Here is an 18,624-nt window from a genome sequence, read left to right as displayed (position 1 = left end):
TGAACCTACAGCGTAAAAGCCAGACTGCATTGTTTGAGTGCTTATTTATTTATTTATTTATTTACTTTTGACTTTTTTTTTAGAGCTCATCTTAATGCCTGAAATACCCCAGAAATGAGGGCAGGCTTCCAGTTGGAAACCTTAACAGGATGAACAGGTATAAGCCTGCCGTTCAGGCCTTCATCTACACTGAACTATTCTGAATACTGTATTCTCTGCATTGCTTTTCTAAGTCTGAAATAGAGTTTATTTCACAAATCGTATTACAATGAATTTTACACTCATGGTTTGATGAAGTTACTTTGTGGTCATGTCAATGAGTTTGTCGAGTTATGGTGTTCAACTTACAGAATCAGAAATTCCCAGTAAGCTGTTGGACTCTGGGTCTGCTCTCCCACAAACACAGCTGTTGTTTGGGGGAAACAATATGATCAGGGAGAGAGGCACCAGGAGGGAGAGCCAGCCAAAGCTTGTGCCACAGGCAAAGCCTCAAGGAAATCTGATACCTGGTAAGCTAATTAAAAGATAAAATTTTAGAAAATTAAAAACATAATAAGATGATACAATTAGTTGAGAACTCAGCTCCCTACGAAATGTACCCAGTTCATGAATATGCATATCTACCTTTATGGAAACCTGAAGAACAGCAAAGGAGAAATGCTGGAGTTTTCCCGTCCCTTTTGGCTCAGGTTCCCAGATCCAAGGCCCCGTGCAGTTACGGACACTTTGAAGAAGGAAAGTCTGCTTTAGTTCCTGGGTTGGAGATAAGGTCAGAGTAACCTCTGGGAGTAACCTCTGAAGTCCTCACTGCTGAGGTGAATTCTGGAGCCTTCCTAGCAGAGACAAAGAGTAGGCACTGAGGGGATCTGGTGTGGGGTCCCAGGAGGAGCCCCAGGGCAACTGCGAAGTCAATAGGAGGAAAGAAATCCGTCAAAGGAGACTAGGAAAGATTTCAGAAATACTGGTATAAAGCAAGGGACCCTGCATCACAGAAAAAAAATAGGTCCAAAATCCTGCTAAGGGGGTTAGCTACACTATGGCTGGAGTTGGATACGAGAACGAACTGTGGTGTCAGAGATTTGGATCCATTAAGTGATGCTAACAATGGGTAGGAAGTGGGGAATGAGGAGAATTCAAGCTCAGCACCTAGAGCAACTCTGATGCTGAAGTAAAAGGAAGGGGACAAGTAGCAGAGATGAGAGTCTCTGGTCAGCGTAAGATTCATGGTAGGCATGCGGATCTTCTACTGCAAAATATGGAACTTCAGAGCACCAATATGGAAGCTGCAGTGAATGTTTTAGACTCTGAAAAGCTCTGAGATCTGAGACTTGGTCACTGAGGGATGATCCGTCTATGCTTGAAACCAAGGGCACACAGCTTCCTCTAGACAGTGCACCATTCTAGAGGGAGAAACTGAGTCAGCCCCGCAAAGAAAGTGAGGAATAAGGGGACCCGAAGGAAGGAAAGCGGACAACCACGCTTGGAAGCAGGAGGAGTGTTGGGGCCAAATAGAGATAGGATGACACACACAAGGGGAGCTTCTTCAGTTACCTCAGAAAAGCCAAAGGAGGGTTGCTGTGGACAGTCACAACCCTACAGCCAGGCAGAAAGCAGGAGCCTTGAAGACTGATGTACTAAAGGAAATTGGACAAGAGCCCCATTGTCAGAATAGACGTATCGTAGACTTCAGCGATTCCTCGGTGTTCTCTGAATCCCAGGGGCAGCAGACGGTGTGATGTCGACCATCCAACGCAGGGTCAGAGAACCCAGGATTCTAGTAAACGTTCTCTATCATGTGGCTTCACAGAAGCCACCAAGTAACTTGTCCCTCTGTAAACTGAACGGAGTAAGATTGTTTTGTGACTCTGGTGCCCTCAGTTGTCTAACACTTTGGAAAGCATACCTCACCTGGTGTGAGTAGACACCACTCTTCCTTGCAACTTAATTCTCTGGTCCTTGGGGTGGTTTCCTGACAGGCCGCTGGACCTTCTCTTCTAGAGGCCCCTCCTCTGTGCTGATGACAGCCTTCAGCAACGTTTTCATCTGCTACGACTCCTATTGTCCTTCCTCCTGTGCACTCTGTGTATGTCTTGTTCTCTGAGCTGTGAGCTCTGCTGAGCTAGGGACATGGTTCTCTGGTGATTCCTCAAGCCGGGCACAGTGGGACTCAAAATGTGTCAGGGACGCTCCAAGAGACTCTTCTATGTATCACTGAGCAGCTTGGGAAGGTTCTCCATCCGAAGGCACAAGACAGGATCAGTGGTAGAGTTGTTTGCCTAGCCCATGAAGCAACCTGAGATGGAGCCACAACACTGAGAAAAGAAAGAGTCAGGGGAAGGAAACTTAGAGCAAAAGACACAGATCAAGGCCGGGGAGATGCTCAGGATGGGATTTGATCACCCAGAACATCTAACATCTAGCATCTAACATCTCCAAATGCAGAGAGGCACATGCTGGTAATCCCGGCACTCCTACCGTGAGATAAACAGGGAGTGGAGACAAGAGAATCTGTCTGGAGCTTTCCAGCCAGGTAGCCCTGGGTACAGCACAGACCCAGAGATGCTGTCTCAGAAATAAAGTGGAAGGAGAGAATTGACTGAGAAAGTGTTCCTCTGGCCTCCCTGAGAGCAGCTCCTTTGGGTTAGGGTTTTTGCTTGTTTTTTTTTTTTTTATTTGTTGTTGTTGTTGTTGTTTTTGTTTTTTGTTTTTTTTTTTGTCTTATTTGTTTGATGGTTTGGCAGCTTGACACAAAGTAGAGCTATCTGAGAAAAGAGAATGTCAATATTAAAAATGGCTTCCATCAGATTAGCCTGTAAGCAAGTTTAGGGGTGGGGGGCAGGGGGTAGGGAGCAGGGGGGATGGATTTTCTTGACTAAATGATGACGTGGAAAGGCTTAGCTCACTGTAGGCGGGTCCACCACTGGGTAAGTTGGCCCTGAGTTTTAGTAAAAGTCAAGGTGATGAGCCAGCGTTGGCAAGCAAGCCAGTAAGCAACATTCCTCTCTGTGGCTTTAACCTCAGTTCTTGCCTCCTGGTTCCTGCTTGAGTTTCTGTCTCGATGTCCGTTCATGGTTTACTGTCAGCTGTAAGACGAAGTGAACCCTTTCTTCCCCCTTTTTTCCCCAAGTTGTTTTTAGGTCATGCTGTTTATCACAGTGGTAGGACACAAGCTAGGACATCGCGGTACACATGCACGTTACATACGTGCCTGTATGCATGTGCATGAACACACAGATGCGGGTATGTATAAGCATGTACACACGTGCACACACACACACACACACACACACACACACACACACACACACACGTTTTGTTTTGTAAGATAAAGATCTGAGGATCCCTGATGTTCTCTGACTCAGTTCCTTTATTCTATAGCCACCAAAGTTGAAGCCCAGAGAAAGTAACTTAATATGGGTTAGTTGTTTTCTATTTGCCACACCCCCACGGATGATGATGCTCTTGTGTTCTCTGCTGACTTTCACCCTAAGCAAGTGTTGCCTGATTTAGAATTTAACACAGTTCAATGAGGTCTAAACCAGATTGGACCGGACCACTGAGAATTGGAGGAAAAAGTGCCAGAGCCAGAAGCTAGAACTACCCTGAGCAAAATAACTTGGAGGAAAAATTATTTTGGCTTGCAGTTCCAGAAGGAAGAGGGTCTGTCACGATGGGGAAGACACGGCACAAGGCCAAGGAAGGCATAGTTGCAGGAGCAGAAACTGGCCGATCACACCTCATCTAACTCAGGAAGCGAAGCAGGAAGCAACAGCAAGAGGGGTTGAGCTATAAAACCCCAAAGCCTACCTCCACGGACATAATTCTAGCAACATCTACTTCCTAAAGATTGTATAACCTTCCCAAACAGCGACACCATCTGGGGACCATGTGTTTAAGTGCCTGAGACACTGGAGGAGGGGGACACTTCATATTCAAACCACAACAGTGTCCGTGGAAAGAAAATGACTTGCTTGGAAGAAACACCAAGCCAGATGATGGGCAAAGTGTGGGCAAATACCTGACCTGATAAGGAGGGGGTGAAAGTCCACGACATCCGAATTCCCACAATGCCCTGAGGAGCTGGACCCTCTCCTGTAGATGACAGGTGTGTACAGACACAGAGAGGATGGAGATGTCTCTCAGCAGTTAAGAGCACTTGTTGCTCTTCCGGAGGACTCAAATTCCATTCCTAGCACCCACATGTGTCTGCTCACAACTTTCTGGACTCCAGCTCCTCAGGAACCAATGCTCTCTTCTGGCCTCTATTAGCATTATCTGTGCATAACTAGTGCACATGTGCACAGAGACACTCATGTGCCTGAATAAAAATATAAGGGCATAGGGATATCTCCCATAAATATTCCATTCTCCATGTCACCCTTCCAATGTCTCCACTCTATTGACTTATTGTATACAATTGCCTACCCCTTAATGTTGAGATGCATTCTGAGAAATGTATTGGAGGGTGACCCCCCTCTTGTGCCAACATCATAGAATATACAGACACAAATCTAGATGGTATACTTTATTATACAACCATGCTATATAGCATATCGTATTGCTTCTAGAATATAAACATATTTAGTGTGACTATGAATCCTTTAAGCAGCTATAACACCATGGTAAATATTTGTGCATGTGAATAGATCTAGGCATTAAAAATAAAGTAGCAATACTGCAATACTGGACAAGAGAATCTTCAATTCTGTTATAACCTTACAGGACTACTGTTATAACCACCAATGATAGACATCACTGAGACAAGAATACTATGTTCAGGACAGAAATGCAGAAATTTCTACAAACAAGCGTTGCGGTTAGAATGATCAAGTTTTATTCTCAGTAGCCCTGATTTCAGTTTCCCCTAAAAAATAAACACACTGTACTGTTTGTTTTTAGACATCGTTTTCTTTTCTTCTTTTCTTTTTCTTTTCTTTTCTTTTCTTTTTTTTTTTTTACAAACTTTTAAGAAACAAAGTCTCTCGGGATGTGAACAATCTGTACCTACTTATTTGAAACAGGCTAAAATAAATATTTAGCATTGCATCTCTAAGTATTTGGTTAGCTGTATTATTGTATTTGCTGTTTATTTTAGCTGGGCCATGTCCTTAGGCAGGACTCGCTCAGATCTTAACAGCAGCATTGCTTTTGTATATTCTGGGTAGCTTGAATGAAGGTGGAAACTCGTGCTGTGGAGACTTTACCTCAGCGAGGCTGGGTTGCTATATGAAGAATATTTTAAACTGGGCAGTTTAAACAAAATGCACTTATTGCTTACAGTCTCAGAGATGGAGAAGATCTGGATCAAGGCACAGATCTGGTGTGTGGCTCCTGGCTTCTACACGGCCACCTTAGTGTTATACTCTTACATGTCAAAGAACAGCAACTTGTGTCTTATATCTTTTGTGTGTTTGTGTGTGTGTTCATATGTGTAGGTGCACATATGTGTCCAAGTGTTCATGCACATGTGGAGGCCAGAAGATGTCCTTGGTTTCCATTCCGCAGATGACATCCTCTTTTTGTTTTTGAACAGATTCTTTCATTGGCCTGAGATTCACTCAGGACACTAAACTGACTGTATAGCAAGCCGCAGGGATCAGCCTCCTCAGTACTGAGAATGGGAAGTGAATCCCCCATGCCTGACTTTTTTGAGTTCTGGTGGCTGAACTCAGTTTCTTGTGCTTGCAAGAGAATTCTTTACCAACCAAATCCTCTGATTATTATTAACTAAACATTTTTTGAAAATTTCATACATGAATTCTCTATCTAAAGCATTTCCAAGCCCCCTCCCATCAGATTCTCCCATGTAAATCTCTTCTCATGAACACTCTAAACCAATCCATAAGAACTCTGTTCTCAGGACCTGACCCCTTCTGAAACACTCCACTTGGAGGGACCATTACAGAGCAGATTTAGACTTAAGGATGTGTATTTTGAAAGAATGCTTTTAGTCTACAGCATTTATTTATCTAAAGAACCCTGTTCTTAGTCTATCTGTGAGGACATACACACAAAAACAGACAGAAGAACAGACAGACAGACAGACAGACAGACAGACAGACAGACACACACACACACACACACACACACACATGCACACACACTCTTTGGATTTTCAGAGACAGGGTCTCAGCATAGTTCTCCCTACATAGCCCTGGCTGTCCTGGAACTCACTATGTAGACCAGGCTGGCCTCAGAATCAAAGATCTGCCTGTCTCTGCCTTCTGCCTCCTGAAGGTCAGGTAAATATTGACTGTGACTCTTGATAAAAACCATGGGCTGCAGTCTCCAGTTTCCAGCTTTCTGCATCCTCAGGGTGACTTTGGGCCCAGAAGGAATGTCTGTATACTTCATCTTGCCAAACATCCCCAGCCTCCAGCTAGAAGTGGTAGATCATGGAAAGGTAGAATGGGAGAAGACACAGCAACACATGGATGGATAGGAGGCAGTCAGATCATTTTATATGAAACTTTAGTGAGAAGTCTCTTTAAAATGACCCATCTCTATTCCTTTCTCCATTAAAGGGGGGAGGGTGGCGGTACTAGAAGCCAAAGCCACAGTACTGCTCAACGACTCAGTTCACTGACTCATAATTAACTACTGCAATAACAATTTGATTTATCCCATTTAACTTACTCATTTGTCTCCAGCCCTGCCAATTGTTTATTGGTAACCTCCCACCCCATCTTTTACTAAATGCTCGAGGAAAAGAAATACTTCACCAGGTGGCAAAAGATTGTCAAGTCTAACATGCAAATCCTCTGGGTTCAACTGTACCCCTGCTCTACGTCTTATGTGTGACTTGGGGAAAGTGGCTCAGCTACCTCCATTTCCCCATTTGAAATGACAGTCCTCTTCTTTGCAGGTATTGGAAATTTCTATCTACAATGCATGTGTCCAGTCAAATGGAAACTTTCCTGTTGGTGTGTGGTTGGGGGTCCTCCAAATAGGATTTTTCAGTTATATGAGATAATTTAGATGGATAGATAGTAAATGGCTTTCAGAGATAGATAGATAGATAGATAGCTACATTTAAAGGGATGGGCATCTTGCTGGTATCTCCCGTGTGCTTCTGCTCCTAGACAACAGCAAGCAGAGTCTGTTCTTGCCTAAGGATACCCCTCTGTTGATGGTGAAGACAATATCTAGAACAACACACTCGTACCATCGTATCATTGCTCTGAGTGCAACTCAGGGGGCTGGTGGGCTGAGCCCTCTGGCTCCAGAGCTGTCTCTCCAGTTGGGATTTATGTAATAGCAAGGTCTCAGGGACACGCCCTGGGGCCAGCCCTGGTTAGGCCTGGCTAAGGTCCTCCTTTCCCTAAGCCTGAAAAGATGGGAACATCTGGCAGCCATCCGGGTTGCTCATCTTTGCACTCCTGGCCTGAGAACGGACAGAGGAGTCTGGGAACATGGGGAGTCAGATAAATAATAGCACAGCTGACCGGCTGTGGCCTGGTGGGTTCATGGAACAGAGACAAGGAGACTCACTCAGCCCCAACTGGCACTTGAGTCTGCTGGGTCAGACAGGAACATGTGGATGTCATTGTGCTGCTCAAACACTTCCCACAGGAAGGGAAACAATTTTCTTGATGCTGCTTTCTCTCCAAGTGCTAAGTGGCCTTCCTGTCTCACTATAGAGGGTATTGTGGAGTTGTGCCTGATGGGAGAAACCTTATGTGGGGATAGGTAGAGGCCTTCACTCTGGTGATGGTCCACATCAAAACACTCTTGCTTCCCCCACGCATGGCTTTCCCTTTCTGGTTCAATCCCACCAGTCCCTGTTCACCTGTTTCCAAGCAGGCCACTCCCACACCAGCCCTGAGAAGGGCAAACACAGCTGAGAAGAGCACAGGGTGTAAGAACGGAGCTCCATGTTCTCCTGCATCTATTGCCCTTGCTCTTGAATAGGATGGCTAGGCTAGATGGAGGAGAGCCACAATAAGGTTACAATTGTTACATCTTAGAAGCCCCCTCGGATTGCAACCCCCTCCTTAGTAGATTCACCTCTAAGTACCAGAACTAAAACTCACGCCAGTCTCCTAGCTCATGCTCATTGGGGCTGTGGGAATCTCTTCTCAGAGTTTCTTTCCCTTGGTTTATTCATTCACAACCTCCTGCATATCTCTAATGTATTGGATCGCACCCCTTCCACTTCCCATGATCCTCTCTTATGGTTTCCTTTGTCCCCAAAAGTCCCCACTCCACATGCCCTATCTCTGTGTTTCTTTATAAGTATGTGACTCACTGCATTCAATTAGAGTTGCTTGCTATAAATTGGGGGGTTATTTCTTTGAGCAAAGGCAACTTAGCAGAGGCTTTGCAACTGAGGGATATGACCAGCCCCCTCTCCAGCAACTGTTAACTGCCCATAGCTTCTTAGGCAGGGGCAGGGCCTCATGATCCCTCCCCCCATCCTGGATGGAATATTGATAGGTCCTGTCTTCTTCAGCTAACCGCTGCTAGCCCATAGTGCAGCAGCTCTGTGTGCAGGCATGGGTCCACTCCCCTCTGAGAATGTACAAGTTGATTCTTCCCACCCATAGGCTGAGCCACTCACTCTAGGCTGCATCTGTCTGTCATGCACTGTTCTCGTCTGATTTATTATTTCCTGGGCCTCCAAAGGCAAAAACAAAAAGCGTTGGAATTACAGCAAAAACTAAACTGTTCTGAGTGGAAGGTTTATTTTTCAACTAGCCGGCTCTCCGGCACCAAGGCAAGCCAGTAAAAGACATCCTTGGGGAGTTTTCCTATTTATTAAAATCACTTGGTTTATTGGAATAAATTGGAAAACACCCACCAGCAAGGCCAAGTGACCTGCAAAGGCAATCAGGACACGATCAGTATTGGGGATATTGACTGGGCAAGTTTCCACAGTCGGGAAAAAAAATATCTTCTGCTAAGAAAATACCTACTAGTTTAGAGACCCAATGTACAAACGATTTGTGTGGATAATTGGTAGCCTGGCCTTAGCGTAAATGACCTCGGAAGGAGAGGTTGGGAGCACCATCTGGAGAAGGCAACTGAAAAGAGGGCTTCCTCCCTAAGCATCGACACAGGGCAAAAAGCAGAGTAGCCAAACTCTGACACCGTTACACAGAAAACAAATGCCATGGCAACCCCTCTTCCTCATAAGGCGTTACGTGACGGTAGAATAAGATGGATAAACCAGGTGCTACACGATTTTACTTAATTACTCCTCTTGGCGCTACCTTTTTTGTTTGTTTGTTTTGTTTTGATTTTTGTTTTTTAATCTAGTATAGATGAGGAAGGCAGGAAGAGAGGTATTTGCATTTCAGCTTCCTGCCCTGACTCATTGCTCTAGGAGACATTGGACCTCCAGCCCACCAGGGGGCGGGCTACGCAGTACAGCGCATAGCAGGAGCCAAGGTAGCCACAAGTAACAAGATGAGCTGCGTCCAGAGTAGACCCAATGTCACTTCTTTTTTAGACACTCTCCTCGTGGGGGCTGTCCGGCTCAGGTTTCCTGGACGTGCTCAGGCCCAGTGCACTCTCTGTGTCAAACGGATGAGATGCCAGGTAGTCCTTATAGACCCCGTCAATCAGCTTGGCGGCATTGTTTCTGTCAAACCAGCAGTCTACCTGCTCTTGCCCGTTGTAAATCTTCCTTTGTTTCCAGACCACCGGAACTCGGCGCCCTTTCACCTTCAGGATAGCCTCAGGCAGCCCTTCTGCCCGAGGAACTGGCTGATTACTAAGATTCTTGCCGTATTCCTCAGGAGCTCCTACAAGTTTGGCATCCCGGTTCAGGAACTGACCTGAGTAGGGGAGAAAACTGATAATAAGTTGAACGCAGAGAGTAGCTTCAATCTAATGGTGGTGGTGTCAGGGGCAGGAGGATTTGTCATGGACCACTGGTCCTAGGCTGGACCCTCCCTGGAGGCATGCATTCATTCATTGCCCAGTCTGTGGGAGTCCATGCACCGGACTATGTGAGGATGCAAATAATGAGATTCTCCTCACGGTGGTCTGCCTCTCCTGGAACCTGCCCAGTGGCTAATGCTGAGACAGCAAATGGAGTTCGTTAGCATAATGTCCTGCTAAGACTGGAAGGGAACATAGTAGCAGGTAAGTAGGACATAGAACCAGTCCTCTGCTCTCCTTGGTAAGAGATCCTCCTTCATCCTACACACTCGTTAAGTAGGGACAAGGCAGTGGAAACATTCAGCTCAGCTCACCCCTGACACTCAGCCTCTGATTGCCCAGGTCAAGCGAGGGCATTGCGCAGGCCAAGGGGGCCTGGATCTGCGTCTGCGGGATGGAGCTTATGCTTGGCATCCAGACACAAGGAAACACAGCAAGCCCAAGTGCCAGGAAATCCTGCCTTCTAAATCGGAGCTCCGAAAGTGACTCAGGCTTTATTTTTGGGCCAAGGGCCTACAGGAGATTGCACGTTGGAGAAGGCCAGCCAGCAAGAGTTTGCCTGCTTCTTACAACAATTCGGATGACTCCCTAGGAAAGGCATCCACCTCTGGCGTTCAGTGCTGGGCTGCCCTGGATCTATTTCTTCTTGCAGAATGGCAAGAAACCAGCCCTTTGGATGACTGCTCCTCCTCGTCTCTGAATTCTGGGAAGTCTAGTGAGAACTAGTGCATGAGACCTACTCCTGAAACAAGAGTACACTTTTCAGGGCTGGGGAGGTGCCTCAAAACCCAGTGGAAGCGTTTAAGGACAATACTCAGGCTTATTCTCTGACCCCCCTCCCCCAACATGCATATGTATCCTACACATACATGAGCACACATACACATACAGGAAAGTAATCTAATTACTAATGATATCCGAGGCTGAGTGTCACTGTTGAGCTGAGCTAACTGTGTCTCCTGCCCTATTGCTACACAATACGATTCTTAATAATGAGTGTCTAGGATAAGGAAGGATCTCTTACCAAGGAGAGCAGAGGTGAGGTATGGCTCTATGTCCAACTTTCCTGCTACTATGTTGCCTTCCAGTCTTAGCAGGACATTATGCTAATGAACTCCATTTGCTGTCTCAGCATTAGCCACTGGGCAGGTTCCAGGAGAGGCAGTCCACGATGAGGAGAGTCTCATCTTTCTCCTTCCCATGTAGTCCGTTGCATGGACTCCATCACAGACTGGGCAACGAATGAGAGACTGTCTCCATGGAGGGTCTAGCTTAGGTTCAGCGGTCCATAAAAAACCCCTCACATATGAAGTCGGGCTTTCTGCATGTGAAGATCCAGCCTCCATGTCAACCGTGGCTTGAAAACACATGGGGGAACCAAGCACTGATAGTGAACATGTAGACTTCCTTCTTGTTCTCCATCATTAACAGTGCAGTATGGCCACTAATTATGTAGCACTGACATTGCTTTGAACTTTAGAATGGGAGATTGTGAGTAGGTTTTATGTAAATTTTGCACCTTTTATTATAATCTTTGAGCATCCTTAGATTCTAGTAGTTGTGAGAGTTCCTGAAACAATGGCTCTGGCGGATTCTGAGGGATAACTTAACATAGAATGGCCACACCCTCACTGTAAATTCCTGTCACGCTCATGATAGTGGCCAGAGGAGCTTCCTTTTAAGAATCCCAATTCTACCCTCTGGTCACAGACAGAGCATGCAGCCACCTACCTAGCAGTCCGTGGCAGTTGTCGGAAAGGCCTTTGCTGTTGGCGATGTAGAAGCCCAGGTGGTTTCTCTGGAAGGGTGCTGGATTTTTGTAGAGGTGAATGAGGATGACGAAAGCAATGTTGCCCTGGATGGTGACGGTGACATTGGCGTTGGCAGACACTGACACCTCCAGTCCTCGACTCCCTACTACCACGCTCTGGTTGCAGGGGAGTACCAGCCTGTCTCCACCGTCCAGGATCACCCTGTTCGGTGTGATCTCAAGGTAAGATCTCTCTGGCCGGTTGATGAGGACGGTGATGGTGCGGAAGTATGTGCGCTGTTTCTTGTGACCATTCGGAGGTGCGGGGGCCCCAATAAGCTCTCCATTCACAGTCACACCTCAGAGGCCAAGAAAACAGTGGTTAGAAAAGTCATGTCTATTTTCTGGCTGAAGGCATCTGTTGTGGTTTGGGCATGAACTGTCTCTCCAAAAGGCACATGAAAAAAAGGGCTAATCTCTCAGGTGGTGGTTCTGTTAGAAGAGGTTTTGGAAATCAGAAGGTTGGGTGGAGCAGGTCGCTTAGAAGATGAACACTTGGGATATCTTGTGGTAGCCGTACTATTTCTCTAATACTGATTTGGTTTCAGACTTGGGGACAAGGGACTGAGGTGCATATTTTACAGACCAAAGCAGACCTGGTCTCCAGGTTCTCCCAGCATCCCTCAGTCCCTACCTGGCATACATTGTCCCCAACCCTGAACTTTCCAGCCCAGGGGCTGGGCTGCCCTTCCCTGAGTTGCTCCTCCCTATACAATCCAGACATTTGGGTTGCTTTCTCTTTCTCTCTTTCTCTCTCCCTCCCCTGCCCTCTCCTTTCCTCACAGTGGTTCTTGGTTCTTGGGGGCAGTGAACTTGCCCGCCCGAGAGCAGCTTCCCAAGAAACCTGCCTTTAATACAGTCTAATCTGACTCGTTTCACCTGTGTCAAAGAAATAACCTATCACCTACCATCCACGAGGAGATCCTTAGCTGTCCCATACCCCACCACTGTGATTCTTTGCCTCGCCATGGGCCCAAAATTGTTGGAGCCAAGGATTATGAACTCTAAAACTGGAGGCCAAACTAAAATTTTCTCCCTTAAGTTTTTGATGTCACACATGTTATAACTTTTACAGAAAACCATAGATAGTGTCTAATGAATTTCCTTCCACCTTTCTTGTCTTTGTACCTACCACTAAGACTGTGGTCCGGACTCTACCTATGGGCCACTTAGTGGTTGCTTACTGAGCAAGTGAATGCGTGGAGCTATGAATGAGAATCCCTCCATGTTCAAATACAGGAATAAGGAATAGGTTTGGGTCAAGCTGCCGTAGAAAATGGTTTATACCTTCACATACCTTCATTCCTGTGTCACTCGGGTGTCTGTTGTGTGGCATTGCGTCAACATAATAGGCATTGTATCTACAAGCTGGCAATAATTATAATTTAGAGATTCTTTGATGTCACTGAGCAGGATCCAAATTTCAAATGGCTTTAATTTAGAAGACCAGTCACTTCTACTTAATATGTGTTTACTCTTGGATAACTCAGTTAAGATATTAATCAGAAGTTCCTTGTCTTATAAAACTAGAAGTTTGAAACCTAAGGGAATTTGGGGACATATCACAGAAAGAGGCTTATGTGAAAGCCATCGAGTGCCTTTGAATGCAACCCCTTCTCTGTTTACTTCATTATAAGCACAACTGCAATTTTCCAGACATCCGTGAGACCTGGGGGCTCGATCCCAGAGTTCAGTGGTGTGCCATTAAACAATAAGCAGATGCCACTGTACGTGAAAAATTTGGGGACAAATTCGGTGATGGATGCTGTATGCTTTGCTTTCAAGGAAAAGAGGTAACTTTCACTAATAAAAGGCTGCTACAATTCCCATTTTTCTTTGCTTTAGGATAACCTTCGATAAATCTTGGAAATGTCTTAGATGCCCTAAGAGAAAAGTCTTTGATGCAGCAAAGGTGTGAAGAGAGGGGACATCCCGGCCTGAAAAGACACCCTGCTCTTGGGCCTCAAAGCTCTAACACCTGCAAGCTGATTTCATGGTTTAGACTCGGGTAATAGAGAAACCACAGAAGAGCCTGGTGGTGCCAATTGCTCTTGCTGTGACAAATGCCTGGTGGAAATAAGAGAGGAAAGGTTTATGTTGGTTCATGGCTTCAGAGGGACTTCAGTTTATTAGGTAAAGAGGGCAGGGAGGAGATAGCTCTCTCGTTAGCAGTAGGAATGTGTGACAGAGAGCCTTAATGGGGGACCCGGAAGCAGACTACATTGTAGCACGGAGCCAGGTAAAATATATGTGCCCCTCCCCAAGGAGCCAATCACAGGACTCACTTCCTTCAAGTAAGCCCTTGTATGCTAAGAGTTCTATAGCTTCCTGAGCAGTGTTATCATCTGATGACAGAGCATTCAAAACATGAACTGTGAAGGACGTTACACATTCAAACCTCATCAGGCTCTTAAGAAGGAGTGCCTCAGGAAGGGGGAGGGGTAAACTGCTGGGTCAATGCCAGATGCTTCTTAAACTGGAACTTTCTAACTTTCTTTCTTTCTTTCTTTCTTTCTTTCTTTCTTTCTTTCTTTCTTTCTTTCTTTCTTTCTTTCTTTCTTTCTTTCTTTCTTTCTTTGAGATCTAATTCTAGGGTTAGAAAGGCCTGTGTGGTGGTGAGCCTTATCAGCTTGATACAACCTAGAATACCTGAGAAAAGAGTCTGAAGGACGGATTGTCTACTTTGGGTTGACCTGGGGCCATGACTTCAGGCTGATGTGAGAAGACCTAGCCTACTGTGGGCAGCACTATTCCCTAGGTTGTGGGGGTGTCCCGAACTGTATGAGAGTAGTTCTTGACGGTGAATATGATATGGCTAGCTTCTTCAAGTTCCTGCCTTTTTTACTTCCTCATGTAATGGAGTGCAACCTGGAATTATGGGATAAAACAAGCCCTTTCTCCCCCAGGTTGCTTTTGGTCAAGACATTTTAGCACAGCAACCAAAATGAAGTGAGGGCAGCCTGCAAGAAAACAATCTGATAAAGGAGATCAGGGACTAAACTTCATGTAGTTACATCACAAATGCCACAACTTTTCTTGCCAAGACATTTACTGCTCACTACCTAACAATATTAGAAGGTGCATGCTAAAGCTGGTCCTCACAGTGCTGTGCTCTGTGACTGTCCCTAAGCAATGTTACCTGCACTGCACTCAAAAAGCATTTTCTATGCTAATTTCTTTCACTTGGTTCCTCTTTATACCCAGGGCTGGGGGTAAAACCCTTTTCAAGTATATTTGTGAACTGTGTGTTTAATGTCTGAAATATAGGTCTCTAAGGACTATGACCTTCCTGCTACCACAGCTTCTGAATGAGAAGACGTAATGATAATAAGATGTGTGCATTTCTAAACACTTGAGTGTTTCTATCCATGATTCGGTTGAATCTATTATGTAACAGTTTGTGAGACAAACAGAGTCTTACTACATCCATTTCACAAGATGGACACTAGAGATGCTATGGTGCACGTCTAAGGCCATATTAGGAGTATAAAGTAAAGAGCTTGAATATGTGTCCAGAAACTGTACAGTTCCTTTACCAATCATCGGTGCCCACTGAGCATCTAGAATGCCTGTCTTCTGTAACTGGCCATTTATAGAATGTCTCCTTTCTATAACTGGCCATTCATCTTCAGCACAGAGTATGAAACGTCCACCCTCTTTGCCCAGGGAGCACAAGGGAAGGTAAGAACTTACCAGAGTCCAGGTGATCAGAGACCAACCGTAGGATGTCCCCAGGCTCTCCATCGATGTTAAAGCACACAGTGAGTTTGCTTAAGGGGAAATCCACTACAAAATGAGGATCACCATCCACTACCAGGAGCAAGAGAAAAAGAAAAGGAAAAAAAAGTTCACTAAAGACTACTTTGTGTTATCAGATGGAGCATTTGTTTAATCATAGTCATAAGGCTGCAAGAACAGTGTCCTTGATACGGAGAATGTACAGAGGAGTAACAACGGCCCAAGGTTACTCAGTCAGCACATAGTGAGGGCACACCGACTTCTGTTCTCCTGAATTCAGATGTGACCGTGTTGCCATCACACTCCAGACAACTAGGCTTTCAGAGGTAAGATGATATAAAAAGAGAAAGGAGATTTTTCGATGAATTTCCATTGACTACTGAGTTTGACTTCCCTTAGGGACACCCATACCAATTTCTTTGTCCCTTAACATCTAATCAAGGGACAAAGACACAGAGGTGGAAAGATGGCTCAGTAGGTAAGAGCACTGGCTTTTTTCTCCCCTAGAGAACCCAACTTCAGTTTCTAGTACCTACATGGAGGCTCACAACCATCCATAACTCTTGTTGCAGGGAATCAGACACCTTCCTCTCGTCTCCTTGGGCACTGCATGTAAGTGTTACACAGATGTATACGCAGGAAAAGCCCTCAAGCTCATAAAATAAGAATAAATACATCTTTTAAAAAAAAAAAGAATGACAAAAAAAACTTTCCTTGTCTATGGTAAGAATCACATGGAAAATACTCTTTGTCCAACATAGTCTGGTGCACCCAACCCTCATCCTGAGGATATAGCTATGAACCAGCTCAACACAAAATTTGAACTTACTTAAATCCTTATGGATTTTTTTTTGAGTGAGAATATGTATGTGTATGTGTGGGAGTGTGTATTTTCACATGTGACACAAGCGTTTGTACCTGTGCACATGCCAAAGGAAGGCATGAGGTATCCCTCTCTACCACTCTCTGCCTTATTCACTATATCTAGAGCTGGGCTGCCAGCCAGCAATCCCCACGGCACTGATGCACTGACTTACAGGCATGCACGTGGCATCTCGCTGCTTGGGATTCGAACTCAGGTCCTCATGTTTGTGCAACAAGAGCTCTTTCTAAGCCATCTCCCCATTCTCATTACGGAATTTTGTTTTCCCTTTTATAACCTTCTTGTAGGTTCTAGAGTGTAAATTTTGTAGATTGCAACGTCATGTCACGACATCAAAGGTTGGACACCCCCACTCCACAGCCTCATAAGCATTACCGTGTGAGCTGCCTGCAACCCTAGGCACTAATGGTCAGCCCACGCTCAGTCAGTGACGGGTAAAACGTAAAAGTCACTAGAAGGCTGAGTGTCATAGTCAGTGACCGTGGTGGAAGTGCCCCTTTGGGTCCCACAGATGAGACTATAAGCCTCAGCCCCGTTCTTTGCCTCTTCTTCCCATTTCCACCTCTGCTAAAGAGATGCAGAATTGCTTCTTCCTCAGCAGAGTCTCGGAGAGTCAGTACCCATAGTCTTCTCTTACTACACGGGGGACTCCATTTCTTCCTGACTTATACAGAAAACATGACTGGGAATAACTTCAGTCTTTTCAAACTGTGAGGAAATCCATGTCTTCCATATGACTCCAATACTATCTCTCGGAAAAGACCCTGAGTGAATCCAGCAGCTGTCGCTGTGAAGGGCCTCAAGCCCGTGTGAATGGCAACATAGAGAAACACCAGGTGAGAACTGGAACGATGGCTCAGTCAGTAAAGGCAGTTGCATCCCAAGTAGAGAGACCCGCGCTCAATCCCTAAAAAGCACATAAAAAGCCAGGTCTGGTAGCCTGCGCTTTTGAATCTCTGTGACAGTGAGTCAGATGGATCTGTGTAAACTTGGTGTCAGCAACACTCAGCTACTTGGTGACGTTTCAAACCAAGGGGAGACCCTGTCTCATATAAAATGTGCACAGTCCCTAAGAAATAAAGCTTGAGGTTATCTTCTGCCAACCACATACATGGGCACCCACCCACGTACAAACGTGTGGCGAGAGGGGCGGGGAACGTGATATGACAAGGAGTCTGTCTTAATGAGAGAAGCAACGCCCATCTGTGGCACCGGTGTGTATGGTGAGAGCTTGTTTAACCGTGGTCTGAAGTTTCTGCTGCATTGAAAACATAAATCCTCATACAAGGGAAGTCATTCACTTGTTCCAAGAACGTGTGGAGGAGCCCAGCAGTCGTCACCTCAGACAGCTTCCAAGAGAAAGGTTTGCTCGCATTCCACAATTCCCAAGCACGGAAGAAAGCACATTCCCTCTGTGAGTCGAGTGGGACACTCTGTGCTCCTAACCCCACAGCTAATCCCTGGGATGTCCCTGGCCTTGTAAACATGCACGTCTGGCTCATCAGCAGAAAGGAAAGAACAAAAACTTACAAGGGGAGATGCAGATATTGGGAGAATAACGCGCCCAGACGTACTTCCATCTCAGTATATTACATTCTTTGAAGACGCTGCCAAAAGGAAATTTACTACATCTTCAGTCTGTGCTTCCCTTCTAAGCCAAGGATTCAAAAACAAACAAAAAACAAGACCAAAAAAAAAACACCAAAAAACAAAAAACAAATCCAAACCAAAACAAAAAAATCCTGCCTGGACAGCCTGATGCCTTTATTTTTGTAACACTGTTTTTATTTTTGCAACACTGTTTTTAACTTTGGGATAGCAGACACCTGGAGCACACTTCAGCTCTATAAACACTGTAAAGAGCAGAAGGAGCTTCCACTTTCCACCTTGTCCCCCAGGCACGCCTGCCAGGCTGGCTCATCTCCTTGGTGTTTATACAACAGCTTGTATGGTTCTCGTTCACGTTTCACATGCTCGTGTTGCTGAACAACACAGGGGGAACGAGGATGTGTTCTGTGAACTCCCATCTTTTCTTTTTTTTACTGGCTTCAGAGAACTCATAAAATTTCTTACTCTAAACTATACATTTACTTACCTGATGTTTTAGAGATTTTAATTCTTGGGTCATACGGTTTTCTGAGAGCGGGTTCTGAAAAGGACACAGAACAGAGCAGTTGAAAGATGCGTTTAAAGAAGCACTGAGAGCAGCGGGTGGAGACGAGAAATACATAGTAGCTTTCAGATATATTTATAATAACTGAGAATTTAAAAGCCAAAGAGCACAAATTCCAGGCAAGCGGGGGGGGGG

At 45.4% G+C, this 18,624-nt stretch overlaps 1 protein-coding gene across 1 annotated transcript in view; it reads right to left on the bottom strand.

Annotated features, from left to right (window-relative positions):
• Positions 1 to 7,321: 7,321 nt before the first annotated feature.
• The window catches only part of Itih5 (inter-alpha-trypsin inhibitor heavy chain 5), a 96,579-nt gene continuing 85,276 nt past the window's right edge, over positions 7,322 to 18,624 (bottom strand). The window contains exons 11-14 of the mRNA XM_021215673.2: positions 18,412 to 18,465; positions 15,389 to 15,505; positions 11,617 to 11,994; positions 7,322 to 9,779 (exon numbers count right to left, since the gene is read on the bottom strand). Coding sequence (XP_021071332.1) covers positions 9,448 to 9,779; positions 11,617 to 11,994; positions 15,389 to 15,505; positions 18,412 to 18,465 — 881 coding nt within the window. The 3' untranslated portion in view covers positions 7,322 to 9,447. The remainder of the gene's footprint in view (positions 9,780 to 11,616; positions 11,995 to 15,388; positions 15,506 to 18,411; positions 18,466 to 18,624) is intronic.

This window comes from Mus pahari, chromosome 16 (genome assembly GCF_900095145.1).
Source record: "Mus pahari chromosome 16, PAHARI_EIJ_v1.1, whole genome shotgun sequence".
Lineage (NCBI taxonomy): Eukaryota > Metazoa > Chordata > Mammalia > Rodentia > Muridae > Mus > Mus pahari.
This window is presented reverse-complemented; position numbering and strand designations above follow the sequence as displayed.